Source organism: Pleurodeles waltl, chromosome 1_2, assembly GCF_031143425.1.
Source record: "Pleurodeles waltl isolate 20211129_DDA chromosome 1_2, aPleWal1.hap1.20221129, whole genome shotgun sequence".
In the NCBI taxonomy this organism is placed as follows: domain Eukaryota; kingdom Metazoa; phylum Chordata; class Amphibia; order Caudata; family Salamandridae; genus Pleurodeles; species Pleurodeles waltl.
Window position 1 is genome coordinate 1,229,904,690 of NC_090437.1, and position 15,496 is coordinate 1,229,920,185.

Sequence of the window (15,496 nt, forward strand, 5' to 3'; positions counted from 1 at the left end):
TGATGACAGTATAATCTGAGCTTTCCCACAATCAATCACTGTCACAACCGCTGCAATGAAACCAATAATGTGTGATTATTCAAACCTTACTAAATAATGAGCTGGCAATGTACATGGCTAGTAGCAATATATACAATTCAAAATGAACATCGGTGGCCTTAAAGAACAAGCACTGGCAAAATCAACAGGTCTTGCCTATGCAAGAGCTATTGGTTTTGCCAATAAGTGTCAGCCATGCCGTACTCCAGCATGGCCGATGTTCAGGATGGCTAAAGGTTAGCGGGTAAAGGAAAGTGGCGTGGAGTGTCATAAAGTGAAGTAAAGTGTTATGGAATGGCGTAGAGATGAATGGGCTGGAGGGAGTGGAGTTGAGTGGCGTGAATAAAGTAGAGTGTTGTAGAGTGGAAGGGAGTACAGTGTTGTAGAGTGGAAGGGCAAAGAGTGCAGTTGAGTGGCGTGGAGTCAAGTTTCAGAGTGGAGTAGAAGGTCACAGTGTGGAATGGAACAAATGTTGTGGAGTGGTGTAGAATGGAGCGGTATACAGGGTGTTGCATAGAGTAGAGTGTTGTAGAGTAGAGGAGCCTACAACAAAGTAGACTTTCAAAGTGGAGTGGCATAGAGTGGAGTAGTGTTGCAGAGAGGAGTGTCATTGAGTGCAGTGGCGGAATAGAGTAGAGTAGTTTGTCATAGAACAAAATGGGGTAAAGTGGCATGAAGTGGCTTAGCGGAAGCTGTGCATAGCAGAGTGCAGTAGTGTCGTACAGTGAAATAGAGTGGAGTACATTGTCACAGTAGAGTAGAGTTTGATGGAGTAGAGTGTCACAGAGTGGAGTATCAGAGAATAGTGTAGTAGAGTGGAGAAGAGTGGCCTATAGTGAAGTGGCGTAAAGTACAGTGGTGCAAAGTAGAGTGCAGTGACACAGCGTGGAGTGGAACTGCATAGTGTACAGTGGTGTGGGGTGGTGCAGAGTAGAGTGCATTGGCATAGAGTACAGTGTTGCAGAGCAGAGTAGTACAGAGTGGAATAGCGCCAAGTGGAGTGGTGTAGACTGCAGTGGTGAAGAGTGGGGCGGTGCATAGTAGAGTAGTGTGGGGTAGAGTACATTAGCAAAGAGTACAGTGAAGCAGAGTGGAGTAGAGAGGTGTAGGGTGAAGTGGTGCGGAGTGGTGCAAAGTAGAGTGCAGTGACGCAGTGTGGCGTGGAGTTGCATAGTGTATAGTGGCATGGAGTAGTGCAGAGTAGAGTGGGGTAAGGTGAAATATGCACGGTGTGATAGCATTCTGCCATTACAGACAACATATGTTCAATTGGGGGGATGTCATAGACTAGAGTGAAGTAGAATGGCATTGAGTGGAGAATAGTGTTGCAGAGTGGAGTGGCATACAGTGGAGTAGTGTCAGAGTTGAGTAGAATTTGATGGAGTAGAGCATCATAGAGAGGAGTATCAGAATGTAGTGTTGTAGAGTGGAGTTTCACTGAGTGGAGTAGCATGGCCTAGAGTGAAGTGGTATAAAGTACGATGGTGCAGAGTAGAGTGGCACTGAGTGCAGTGGCGTAGTGTGCACTGGTTTTGAGTAAAGTGGTGTTGAGTGCATTGGCATAGAGTGTAGTGATGCAGAGTGCCATAGAGTAGAGTGGGGCAAAGTAAAGTGCAGTGGTGTAGAGTGCAATGGCATACTGTAGATTGTTTTAGAGTAGACTGAAGTGGCACAGAGTGGAGTAGTGTAGTGTTGAGCAACGTGGTGCAGGGTAAAGTGCAGAGGTGAGAGTAGGGTAAAATGCAATGGTGTACAGTAGAGTGGTGTACAGTGGCATCGAGTGCATCGGTGCAGAATAGATTGGAGTGGCATCGAGTGATGAAGAGTATTGTGACGCACACCGCACTGGTGTAGAGTGCAGTAGAGTGGCATAGATTTGAGTGGTGTAGAATAGAGTGCTGCAGGGTGCAGTGAAGTACAGAGCAATAGTGTAGAGTAGTATAACGTGCAGTGGCATAGAGTGCACTAGTGCAGAGTAGAGTGGCGTTGAGTTCAGTGGCAGACAGTGCAGTCTTGCAGAGTAGAGCATCATAGAGTGCAGTGGTGTAGAGCAGAATGATGCAGAGTAAAGAAGGGAAGAGTAGAGTTGGGCAGAGAGCAGTGGTTTAGAGTGCAGTGGTGTAGTGTTGAATAGAGTGGTGCAGAGTACAGTATAGTGGTGCATAGTGCAGTGGTGCAGAGTAGTTGCCTGGCATAGAGTGCAGTGATTTAGAGAAGTGTGGTGTAGAGCACAAAAGTGTAGAGTGGTGCAGAGTACAGTAGAGTGGCATAGAATGGTGCAGAATGGAGAGAGTGCAGTGGCACAGAGTGCTGTGGCTTATAGTAGATTGTTTCAGAGTAGATTCAAGTAGTGTAGAGCAGAGTGGTGCAGGGTAGAGTGTAGTGGCATAGCTTGTATTTGCATAGAGTGTAGTGACAAAGAGTGCAGTGGCACAGAGAGGAGTGCAGTAGTGCATAGTAGAAAATCAGAGTAGATTCAAGTAGTGTAGAGCAGAGTGGTGTAGGGTAGAGTGTAGTGGCACAGAGAGGAGTGGAGAAGAGTGCAGTAGTGCACAGTAGAAAATCAAAGTGGTATATAGTAGAGATCAGAGTGGTATAGAGTAGCGAGGTGCACAGTGAAGTGGCATAGAGCAGTGTTGTGCAGAGTAGAGTGCAATGACGCAGTGTACAGAGGAGTGGCATAGTGTGCAGTGGTGCAGAGTAGACGGCAGTGGTGTGGTGTGCTACAGAGTAGAGTAGAGTAGATAGGGGTAAAGTGAAGCATGCATGGTGTGGTAGCGTACTGCCATTACAGATAAGACATCTTCAATTGGACTGTGTTGTAGAATACAGTGGAGCAAAATGGCATGGACTGGTATAGAGAGTTGCATAGAGCGTTGTAGAGTAGTGTTGAAGAGTGGATTAGAGTGTTGCAAAATGGAGTGGCATACAGTAGAGTGTCAGAGCAGAGTAGAGTTAATGGACCAGGTCTTCATACAGTGGAGTGTCGTAGAGTGGAGTAGAGTGGCCTAGAGTGAAGTGGTGTAAAGTACAGTGGTGCAGACCATATCGGTGTACAGTGCATTGGTTTTCAGTAAAGTGGTGTAGGGTGCATTGGCGTAGAGTGCAGTTACAGAGTGGTGCAGAGTAGATTGTTTCAGGGTACACTGATGTGGCATAGAGTGCAGGGTAGAGTAGAGAGGTGCAGTGAAGAGTGCAGAGCTCTAAAACAGAGTGGTGTAGAATGCAGTGGTGTAGAGTAGAGTGGCGTTGAGTGCATTGCTGCAGAGTAGTTAAAAGAAGCATCGAGTGAAGCAGAGTGCTGTCACAACTTCATCTTGTGCCCTATGTGTGGTGGGGTTTTACTTCCCGGGCTCATGTCACCCTTCCCTTGTGGCGCCCCTCTGTCCGAGTTTCATAGTCATGCTTCCTTTGTGGTGCCTTCCAATCGCACCTTCAAGTTTCGAGCACTCCATTGCCACCCTTCCCAGGAAACCTGAACCACTGACCCTCCTTTTCTGTTGCTACGCAAGTTTGGTCTATTGTGCACCTGCAGATATCACAAGTCTGTTTAGAACAGTTATGTTATCAACTGTGAGCTACTAACTTGTTCTGAATTGCCATTTGCACCTGTAAAGCCTCATATCCGTTGTACGCAACATGTGATCTTCCCCAGGTTCATTGGAATATTCCACCCTTCCATGTGGGACACGTGCCTCTTGTTATTAGCACAGTATACCTGCATAATGAGGTCCAGAGAGTCCTGATCCTACCGGGCAGTGCACGAGACAGCCAAGCAGTTCCCTCAGTGACACGAGTTCATCTTTTCTTGTTTTATTTTATCCTCCTTTCCCGTCTGGGGGCAGTTTTATTTTTTTTTTAAAGACCAGACAGTTGTTATTTGTTTCATTAAGCTGCTCCAGCTGAGACTGGAGGTCCAGCATCATCTCTGCGGTTGGAACCAGGTGAGTGCGTGAAAGGTTTAGTGGCATACAGTGAATTGGCAAAGAATGCAGTAGAGTGGTGTAGAGTTGAGTGGTGCCGAGTAGAGTGGAGTGGCTCAGTACAGTGGCACAGAGTAGAACAGAGCGCCGCAGAGTGCAGTGATGTACAGCGCAATGGTGTAGAGTGGCAATGCATGCAGCGGAGAATGCAGTCTTCCAGAGTAGAGCACTGTACATCGTAGAGTCCAGTGGTGTACAGCAGAATGGTGCAGGATACAGTGACAAGGACTGCAGTGGTGCAGAGTAGAAGAGTGGTGTAGATGCAGTGGCGTACAATGCTGCAGAGTAGAATATAGTGGTGTAGAGTGCAGTGATGTACAGTAGTTGCCATAGAGTGCAGTGCATAGGTTTTGAGTAATGTGGTATGGAATGCATTGGCGCTGAGTGTAGTGGTTTACAGAAGAGTGGCGTGCAGTGCAGTGGCGTGGAGTAGATAGGTGTAGAGTACAGTAGAGTAACGAAGATTGTCGCAGCGTAGAGTACAGTAGAGTGGAGTGGCAAAAAGTGGAGTGGCACAAAGTGGAGTGGAGTGGCATGGAGTAGATTGTTTCAGAGTAGAGTGATGTGGCACAGAGTGGAGTGGTGCAGGGTAGAGTGCAGTGGAGCAGAGCAGACTGCTGTGGAGCAGATTAGAGTGCAGCGATGCACAGTGGAGTTGAGTGAGGTGGGGTGGGGATTTATTGTTTCAGAGTAGAATCGAGTTGTGTACAGTGGTGCAGAGTGCAGAGTAGATTAGAGTGGCGTATGGTGGATCGGATTGACAGAGTGCACTGGCATAGAGTGGAGTGCAGTGGCAGAGAGTGCAGTGTTGTAATATAGAGTAGCATAGAGTGGAGTTGTGCAGAGTGGTGTGGTGTAGAGTGCAGTAGTGAAGAGCACATTGGTCCATGGGAGAGTAGTGTGGGAAGAGTGCACTGGCATAGAGTACAGTGTTGTAGAGTAGTAGCAAGGCACCAAGTGAAGTGGTGCAGAGTAGAGTGTAGTGATGCAGTGTGGAGTGGAGCAGAAAAGACTGTAGTGGTGTGGAGTGGTGCAGAGCAGAGAGAAGAGAGGTAAAGTGAAGTATACATGGTGTGGTAGTGCACTGCTATTACAGATAACACATCTTCAATTGAAATTACCTTTACATTTGCACAAAAATAGTTATACTCAAAGTATAAAGCGCATAAACGATAATGTGTGGACCTAATGTACTGATTTGTTTTGATCGTATTAAAATCTGTTCCACCACACTTTAGAATTACCTAAAAATGTGCTTCATTTGTGCTTTTCTAATTCGATTTATTCAGAAATATCTGCACAGATATTTACAGACATTTTTTTTTTCTGGCAAATGGCAAAATTTGAATAACATCATACAGCCTTCCTCAAACACACCCCCAGCAACCAACAGGATTGCCACATAAATTCTCTCACTTTGAAGTCAGAGAAAGAAAAGTAAACACCAAACTCCCTGGAAAACACAGGCTGACATTTGAACCTCATCTTTAAATGCACAGCAAATGTGACAAGATAAGAACACGATTTAAAGGCCTGTTTATAGAAATCCAACACTGATGGATAAACACAGTAAATAAGGTTTGGGCAACGGAAGGGACCGACCCAAGATCGACAGCCTAAAACAAACAGAGCCAGCAAATAGAAAGCAAGCGAATGTGATGTACAAATCAGTAAGCCAATGGTAAGCAATGGATGGAAAGCATTCCCTGGGAAGCTTTCCAAATGTCCCCAAGATGTAGATAGCAAACCAGACATCTCCACTGTCTGGTAGGCTTTGACCTAAAAATTAGAGAAATTCTTTACACTTTATGAAAAACTATGGTGAAAATACACTACAATATTAAAATGGAATTGTAGGCTTTTCTATATGGTCTTTGATTTAGGCAACAAAAGTGCACATTAGGACAGGCTCTACAGAGTGACTGCCTCCTGCCAAGTTTTTTTCAAGGACATACACAACAATCTCAAGAAGGAGGATTTGAAAAAGGAGCTGTTGGCACTGAAACACCCATAACGGTAAATGGACAAGAAATAATTCACAAATTAATCAATACAATAGAAAGACACCTGGGATAGCAACAAATGATGTATACATACTACACTAACATAGACTGTACTTAGTAGAGAAGCATAGAGTATATAATGACACTGCACAGACAAAAATGAATAATTTTACCTTGATAATTCCCAATACAAAAGCTATTTTTCAAACGCGGTTAATAATGAAATTAATCTAGATGCATATAAAGCATGTATTGAAAAATGAACTAAGCTCATAACCCACTTATCAAAAGATTGTCATTTAAACACATTTCCATGTTAAATAGAATATAGAAAATTAAAAAAAAAAAAAAAAAAAAAAGACAGGAATGCTTTACTCGTGAACTTTTAAAGACATAAAGTCATCTCTTTGAACACAAATTATTATATATTACAATGGCTTAAATTTTTGGATATCTTAGTCCGTCTTTATAAACATAAACACTTTTTTTAGATCAAAAGGCTTAGCAATATCCAATGTATGCATGCTCCAGGTTTCTACATTTAAGATTTTTGTCAGATTAAAGATCTAAAGCCCAGGGAACTAACACTGGAATGAATACATTTTTCTTAACATGGTTGGCTTATTTTACCCATGTAATGTTGATGAAGTCAGAGGTTTGTGCATTAAAAAGCCCTGTTACAGACACGGTTTGAAAAATCTCAGATGTGTTCACTAGATTGGTAAATCCAGAAATATGGAAAGGGGAAATGAAACAGATGTGCTAGAGTGGTTGAACGTGCAGGGGTTAAGGGATGGCTCAAGCATTTCCATACTTCGATTTTTCTGGCCTCATTAGCTATCCCCTTTAGCGGGACATACATGCTGATATGTGTGTTTGCAGTGTCTACAAACTTAATCTCCCTCATTGATGAGCCCCAAAGAAGTCAAAATGAATCAGACACTGCTTGTGTTCACATGGAAAAGACACAGAGGTTGGCAATAGAGGTTAACGGGCTCACAGGGAGCAGATCCAATAATCTGCATATGGTCATGTTTCTTCTGTAATTGAGAAAACAATGTAAAAATATAACACAATGGAAGGTATCTAAACACATTCCAAATCGTTAACAACTAACAACTCTAGTGTTGTCATCCATATTGTCTTGGTTGTCTCAAGGAGTTCAGCAGTCTGATCAACTTGATCAGGCGTGAATAATGGTTTGGATTTCTCAATTACTGCAGGATGCCTGCAGCAGTCATTACCAAATATGTTTAAACCAGTCTTAGACACAGCACAGAATTGCAGATCTACATTCAAAAAGTGCTGATTTTAATGATTGGCAATTTTAACTCAGGGATAAAAGTCCTTTGTGTGTCTTCTAGAGTCTGGCAATTGTGCACCTCCACATGGGAATATCATATAAAAGAGGTCTAGACACAGAAGATCATCATACTACTGGTGCTTTCATCCAAATGTGGTGAAAATGGCATGTGAATATGAGTGATACAGAGCCAAGAGACCAGTCTGGTTGTGCATATGCTATACAAACAAAAAAAACTGTGTAATTCAAATAAATATAGTGTAGAAAAATTGGTTTCATGTCTGAAGACCATCTGAATTTTACTAAATCGCTCTGTCACATTATTTACAAGATTACTAAGTTTAGTAGACTGGACTATGGCAACGCGCTCTATGCAGGAACCACAGCCAAGCTCCAGAAGAAAGTGCAACGTATACAGAATGCCTCCGCACACCTCATCCTCAACATCCCACACCACGACCACATCTCAGCCCACCTCAGAGACCTACACTGGCTTCCCGTCACCAAGAGAATCACCTTCTAACTCCTCACCCACGCCCACAAAGTTCTTCACAACACGGGCCCGGCCTACCTCAACGAGCGAATCTCCTTCCACACTCCCACCCGCCAACTCCGCTCGGCCAACCTTGCCCTCGCCGTCGTCCCTCGCATCCATCGAACTACAGCTGGCAGCAGATCCTTCTCTCACCAAGACCTGGAACCCCGTCACCGCCCACCTACGACAGACCCAGGACCTCCTGATCTTCAGGAAATGCCTCAAAGCCTGGTTATTCGAGCAGTAGCAGTCCTTCACAACCTCCCCACCCCCCAGCACCTTGAGACCCTAGCGGGTGAGTAGCGCGCTTTACAGATGATTGATTGAAGTTTAATTTTATCCAAAGTTAATCACTCTTTTACGATTCCAAAAAATTGACACAGTCTGCATTGGGAGGGAATGTTTATAAAAGACTTTTAATGTGGACATAAGGGATCGGTTTTAGAATTAGCTAAATATTTAGCCTCCAACTGAGTCCATACATGCACATTCAACAAAACCCCCATCTCATCTTCCTCGGATCAGAAGACTGGAACTCAAGAAACCTTACTGAAAACTAAATACAGGAGCTAAACTCTGCAACTATAACACAATAACAAATACCAGACCAGAGAAAGATTTTGCGCCATGGATAAAACACTTACGTCAAAGAAGAGGGGATTGTAGACTGGAAGTGGGAGATCAATGTGTCCCATATGTCCAGGGCAGTTATGAAAGCCCTGGGCGCATGTACTGCAGACTTCCTTGTTGTCTGCAGGGCCCAAAGACAAGTCATAGAGTCCATTGACTGCTGGATTGCCAACATTGTCCAAGTATCGTGGGTTAGTTATGGCCTTCACACTCAATTTCCTGTGAGGGTGGAAAAAAGTAAGTGTTAGGTTGACCAAAAAGACATTAAACTCCATCAAAGGGATCACAAATAAATTAAGCATCATTCAATACGTTTGGCTTCTGCAAAGTGCATGCATGAAGAGGCACATAACATACTGGCACCCACAGCATGCATAAAAAGACACAGTCCTCAATGCACACTGACCAACAATCATGCATACTAATTCTGTACATCAAAGAACACAGATGGAAGCACTGCAGGGGACAGATGAAGCACAGCAGAGTCTCACAAAGCAGTGCACAACGGGGACCACAGGATGATGCATCTCACTAGTGCAAGGAGTGAGTCTGTGATGGAGGAACTGAGCAGTATGTATCCAGTGATCTCTGGAGTATGTACCGGTCAGGCACACATGTATGTCTAAATTACAGAGGCACAGCTGATGTGCAGCAGAAGCACATGATAATGTACAATAATGACTGTAGGAACTCTGCCTTTTCTACATACTCACCCTGGACCCTAGTCTCTGGTGTACCCTATTTTTGTTCCTAGCTTTAAAACAGTGTACCACTAGCAAGGTGCTGATGCCATCCCATCACACTTTAAACATGGTTAAATTGGTTTAATCCTAAATGGAATCCTTAACGTGCCTACATGACCCTAGTATATTGTGTAGAAAGTGTACCCAGGGTCCAGAAGTTAAAATGGCGCTTGTGAACTGCAGCACTTATTGTGTTATCTACTACAGTGGCAGTACAAACATGGCTTCAGGCCTGCCTAGTGTAGCCGGACTGCTGTAGTGCAACCTGTAGCCTGAACGGTCAAAAAAAGCCTGTTCGACAGGCGAAAAACTACATTTTAAATATTAATAAGTCACCTCAAGTAGGTCTGTAGCCCACAAGGCGAGGACTATGGTATATTAAAGTGAAAGATGCAGAAAATTAATATTACCATGTCCCTACAGTGACAAAAGGCTATTTTCACTGTGGCAGGCCTGGTTGTCTTATGTAGAAAATCAAAGTGCTGATTGAAACACTGATCTTACTAACTCAGAAGAGGGACCAGCTAGAAAAACAAACAATAGGAAGTCTGAAAAATACATAAGATCAAGTGAGAGCTGAAGTTCTGAGAGAAGCCGAGAACTAGAGACTTACTACAGAAGGTCCCAAAACAATTCCCAGGAAAAGAACTTGCAAGCGGAAACATTGTGAGCCAAAGTTGAAGACAGGAAAAGAGTTATCCTGCGAAACTAATGGGAGTAAAACATTGACGGGTAAAATACCAAACAGGAGAGCTCCTAATCGTAAGTATGCTTCACCAGCGTGTGTATAGCTGGCTATAGTAACAGAGGATGACACAGAATTACTTGCCACTGAATGAGTGCCATGATTACTATGAAAACGACCAAGATCTAGAATCTGATACTAATACTGAAGAAAAAAACGCTTGAGGGTAAATTAGAGACTTTAAAATATTGTATTTTGACAAAACCCAAGATAAAACAGGGGAATGCTGTTTAAAGTTTGAAAAGACTGAAAGAGATTACATGCAGAGAAATCCTATGAACTGATGTAGTATAAATGATTTTGACTTATCACATCAACAAGAAATGAGCCCTGAAGCTGAAAGAAAAGAAAAAACGGGAAAAGAGACTAAATGTTTGGTTTATTTTTCCTGCCTATGCTATAAGAGAAGAAGATGAAGAAGAATTTGATTTTTGCTACAAGAGTGTCGTTTTTGCTTTTGTTTTACATGCTGGTCAGTAACATGAAGATGGGTTATAGCACCCGCTATAAAATTTTAGGGATGACATTATTAACTGTTATATTAGTTGGTGTGCTTAGTAAGAATATTAATTTAAGATTTCAAGTTTACACCCAAGATTGAGAATGGAGAGAGAGAGGAGAGGTGAAATGTGTGTAGTAAGGTGTAGTCCTATGAAAAGAGGTAAGGCAGAATTTGTTGGTGAAAGCTAGTGATAAAGCCTATGAAGTTAGTGAAGAGTTTCTGACTGGGAAAAACCCTGCAGTGAGGGGAATTTTTTATGTCTGTGAGAAGACTGTTTTATTTTCCAAAAGAATTGGCTAGGTTTGTGTTACTTAGCTTTAGTTTTCCCTAGAAGTTATCAGGTGAAAGAACTGAACGAGGAATATAATTTTAAAAGAATGAAAAGGCGTTTTGGGCAAGTGGTTCTTGACATATTTGGGGCTAGTATTCCTCCTATGGGAATATTTGTGTATGATGTAAAGACCAGATGGTTGTCTAGAATTGTAGATAGTCTTGTCATGGATCTGGCAGGGTACTTTAAGCTGGTGAATGTAGGAATGTTGTCAATTGGAGCAATGGTAAAACAGACCATCTCGCCCTAGATATTATTTTGGTGCCGGAGGGCCGAGTCTGTAAGGTAATTGTGGCAAAGGAGTGCTGTACCTATGCCCCTGATGATAGTGGAGTGATTGTTTTATATATTAGTAACTCATCTAATATATGAAATTAAATCATTAGAAGAGTCAGGTGTCAGAGAAACAGTAGAGTCCTGGATAAAGAAATTAGAGAATGGTTTTGGAAGAGTAGGTGAGTATTGGTGATTGAGTTCTGCAACCTGTCCTAACATCAATAATGTTGATTTGTGAAATATCTTTGTTATTCTTATTGGAAATAATAAAGTGTACAGTGAAGGATATGATAAGAAAAAAGAAACAATGTGATAGGAAATCTTGAAAAGGAGGAGACCAGAGGACTATTCTGAGTTGGATAATTATCTAAATCAAACGTGCCAACATATGAGATGAATGGAGGAGGATGCTTGGAGAACTAAAAAGCTGAAGACTTCAAAGACTAATGCTTTACATTAATGGGTTGTTTAGTGATTATTAAAATAGTCAGAAGGGGGACTGTTATAGCATTTTTCAAAATATGAAAGTGAGCAAATATTGTGTTAAAATTATTTTTGAATAATTGGAATTGTACTGATTCATAGAATCGTAATAGATAAAGTAATAAGGTTGCACCTGAAACAAGTTACCTAGGTCACTTAGAGTGTTAATAATGCTATGGGTATTATTGCCACATTTTCATGTAGTATGCCATTTTATTAAAACTAATGCAGTTTCTTGAGTTCTCATGCTCATTCCCAATCAGTGTCCCGCTGCAAAGCCATATCTCTCCTTGTTTCCACAGACCATCAAGAATATTACATCAATATATTACTGATGTACATTTGTTGGAAAACGTTTACTGTGAATGAAGCTTTCATGATGTACCCTAAGTATCCCTTTCAAGGACGTCTGCTGGAAGTTCATAATTCTATGAGCCATTGTTTAAGAAAAGTTTAATTTGCATCATACGTCTCTGGAGTGCATTTACTGAGGAAGTAAGTGAAAGATTTATCTTACCTTAAGAAATGGGTTAGTCTAAATCACTTGTAGTTTTATTTATTACGTTGTTTCTGATTTACCAAATGTGAGCCTAACCATGATCATACCTTGCTGAATGTGCAGAATCTATTACTAGCTTGTGTGATTTTTCTATAAAACCTCTGGGATTCTGTTTTCGTGGGATTATTTTACCATTTTGCTCATAGGTGACTTGTCATGCTGTTAGTGAGTCTGACACTTAGAATTTTTGATTTAGAATCTGCCAAACTGGGAATTGTGTAGATTTGTGATTCTGTACCCATCTGCACTTCTGTACTGGGCCTTTATGGCAATCCCTGCGTTTCTTCCTCTGTACCACATTTTTGATTATTCGGAAATAAATATTCTTTTTGCTCTATTTTTTTTTTTATCTAAAACTCAGTCCTTTATGCATCTAATATTTTATTCCATTTAACTGCTAATTTGTGTTTTTCCTGCTCGGAGTGTAGTCCCTAACTGCTAGATCAAAAAGAGACTCTGGAAAAAATTATAATTTTGGGGTGATAAAATATTGGGGCTCAGGTGATTACTGGGGTTTGGATCCAATACCTGTAAGCATTTGTGCCCCTATCCCCCACCCCCAAAAAAAACAACTGGATTAAAGATAGCGCTGTAGGCCACCCACACAATACTAAACTTAAACAGCATCAGATACTTCAAAGCAGAATAAAGTCCAGGGTGAAAAGCACTGTTGACCATAACCCTGCAAAAACAGTCCAATATCCAAACGGCAATCCTTACATAATAACATTGTACCCATCCTCCACTCTCATGAAAATAAAACAGGTAATTGCGTCAAACACTCAATGATACTGTTGAAAACCGAAAACGGGTGGCCTTGGTACAGAAGCTGCCAAAGAAGCCATTATTTTAGACGCCCCCAAAAGAACAATCAGGCTGTCAAATGAAAGAAGCAGTTGAACACATCAATCTAAAATGATGCAAGTTACTTACACTCCTTTTATCTCTGCTTCTCTTTCTTTTAATCTCGGTTTTTATTTCAGACAGTGATCCCTCAAAGTGTTCTCCACTGCTGTGATGCACGGCAGGCAAAGAGAGATCTTACTACTACCAGCCTGGGACAAATACAGGTATGAGAGACCATTTTTGAACAGTGACGGGTACTCCTCATGTCTTAACCAGCCCATCCTGATATTTCACAGAGTTCTGGAAATCTAAATAGCAGTTGCAACAATCAAGGCTGTTCTAAAAATACGCAGCTATTTAGTAACAAGTGACGAATTGTCGCTCGAGCAATCATGTTTCAAAGTGTGGATTTGATTTACCATAATAATGCATTTTGGGATTTCAAGTAGTTAACTCAATTAAGTGAATTAAATCGCAAGTGACAATGTTGAAATGAAAAGCCAGCATTTAACCAAACGTAATCAAATTAATAGCCATACGCATTTGGCACAGTCATGGCTCTATGCTTCGATAATTGCAAGAACGGGAGAAGTTGTAGCTACCCGGGCGAAGTACAACAGTAACCAGACAGAGTAGTAAAAGCAGAGGTGATTTTAAAACAGGTGAAGGCAATGTGCATAACAATAAAAACTCCGCCACCTGGAAACTGCGCTTTTGCTCTGCTTTGAGGATCAAGCACTGACCAGGGATTGACAGGTCTCGGCGTAGTTCCACCCCTTTGCATTTGTGACTTAATGACCTACAGATAGTGCTCTGGGACTTCCAGAATCATACTCAACCTCGAAAGCACATACATGTGGGCAATATTTCTTGTTGGTGTAGGGGTATCCTAAACAGCGAAGGTACAGTTGGGGACATTTCCTTAAATAAAATGCTCGAGGCAGAGACATTCCTATTTTCAGGAGAGATAACATGTTAAACAAGTTAGGAGTGCGCCACATGCAAGATAGTTTGATTTTGAGGACAGCCCATCAGTGGCTATAATGTTGGATAGTTTCAGCTATGAGGACTCCCACCTTCAAGAATAGAGAAAGTCAAGAGCACTGCAGGTAAACAGCCTCACAAAGCGGGCAGCGTAAATGACACTCGCTTGGCTTTTGGTAAAGGGTAGGTTTGAAATAATATTGTCCCCTCTTCAAGTGCTGTAAATGGGTAGGTCTAGGGTTGCCACCTGGCCAATTTATACCGAAATGACAGGTATTTTGATGTCCCTGTCGGTGCAAAAATTAGGAAAAATCACCTAAATCCGGTAGGTTTCCCTGCATCAGTGCAAACTTTAAACAGTAAATGTAAAAAGGAGAACGCTTAAACAGCTGCATTCATTACCACTGACTGATAATAAAAGTAAACAAAACTAAATGTCATGTTAAAATAAATACAAACAATCAGAGGAAGTTTTGCTTAAGAACCACGACCTTTGAGACTCTCATAACGCGAACAGATGACCGGTATTTTCTCTGGGAGAGGTAGCAAGCTTGGCAAGAACTGATGCCCAGTGCCCTCACTTCTTAATTTTAGAAGGCATAGTACCGGCACGTCTCAGCACTGCTGCAGTGATTTTAATGGGATAGTGCCTGCACTTCTCAGCAACAAACAGCTCCGTGCCAAGGTGTACCTGCACTTCTAGATTTCAAATCCAAGCACTGCCCTCACCTGATCTCATTGGCTGAGTAGATCCCGAATGAGATCCCTTGCAAGCGTCTCCAAGGTACTTCTTTGCCGATCACCATGGTGGCAGCCGGCGTTACACTCCTCGGGTTAGACTCACAGGTTTACATGCTGGAAGTAAGCAACACCATGCCTGGGCACATCCACATGGAGCTATGGGGCCGGACTGGACTGCTCCATCCTGTACATGCACCGCGGGGGAGCCTGTTATGTCCTCTGACACATATAATGAAAGTAGCGCGACAATGAGTTTATCGACGGTGGTGCTGTACAGCACAATAATCTACGTTTGAGTGTAATAATAAAGGGCTGTGAAACCCTCATGTTATGGCATTTTACATCGCGCGCTCTTTGAATTCCCCACCCCGCCGTCAGAGTAGATAGCTGGGCCCATGACTGTATGGCCTATTAACACATTCATAGACATAGACAACAGAACCTAAGAATGAGAAACCAAGAAGCTACCCTCGGCCCTTTCGTACATTTAACGGCCATATTTAGTTATGTCCAGATCAGCTAAAAGTAAACTATGTTCCCTTCTATTTCAACAAATATTTGAAGACAACATTTCTGATTAAAAAAACTGCACAGAATGTCAATTGTAATCAATAATTGGCAGCGTTTTGAATGTGCATATTTATTTCTTATGTTAACCCTCAACCGGAAACAGTGCGCATCCTAAATGTATATTCCATTCTTTTTAAACTACATTACATATATTTTTCAATTTTTGATGAAACAACTGGGGGATATACGCCCTGTAGGGCGACTGCAATATTTGCGCTCTGTG

The 15,496-nt window shown here is 42.1% G+C and overlaps 1 protein-coding gene across 1 annotated transcript in view; it reads right to left on the minus strand.

The window, feature by feature from the left end:
• Positions 1-15,108, minus strand: part of POLR1A (RNA polymerase I subunit A) — a 361,957-nt gene extending 346,849 nt beyond the window's left edge. Inside the window, exons 1-2 of the mRNA XM_069204279.1 lie at positions 14,692-15,108; positions 8,508-8,712 (exon numbers count right to left, since the gene is read on the minus strand). Of these exons, the coding sequence (XP_069060380.1) occupies positions 8,508-8,712; positions 14,692-14,768 (282 nt within the window). The 5' untranslated portion in view covers positions 14,769-15,108. The remainder of the gene's footprint in view (positions 1-8,507; positions 8,713-14,691) is intronic.
• Positions 15,109-15,496: the final 388 nt, after the last annotated feature.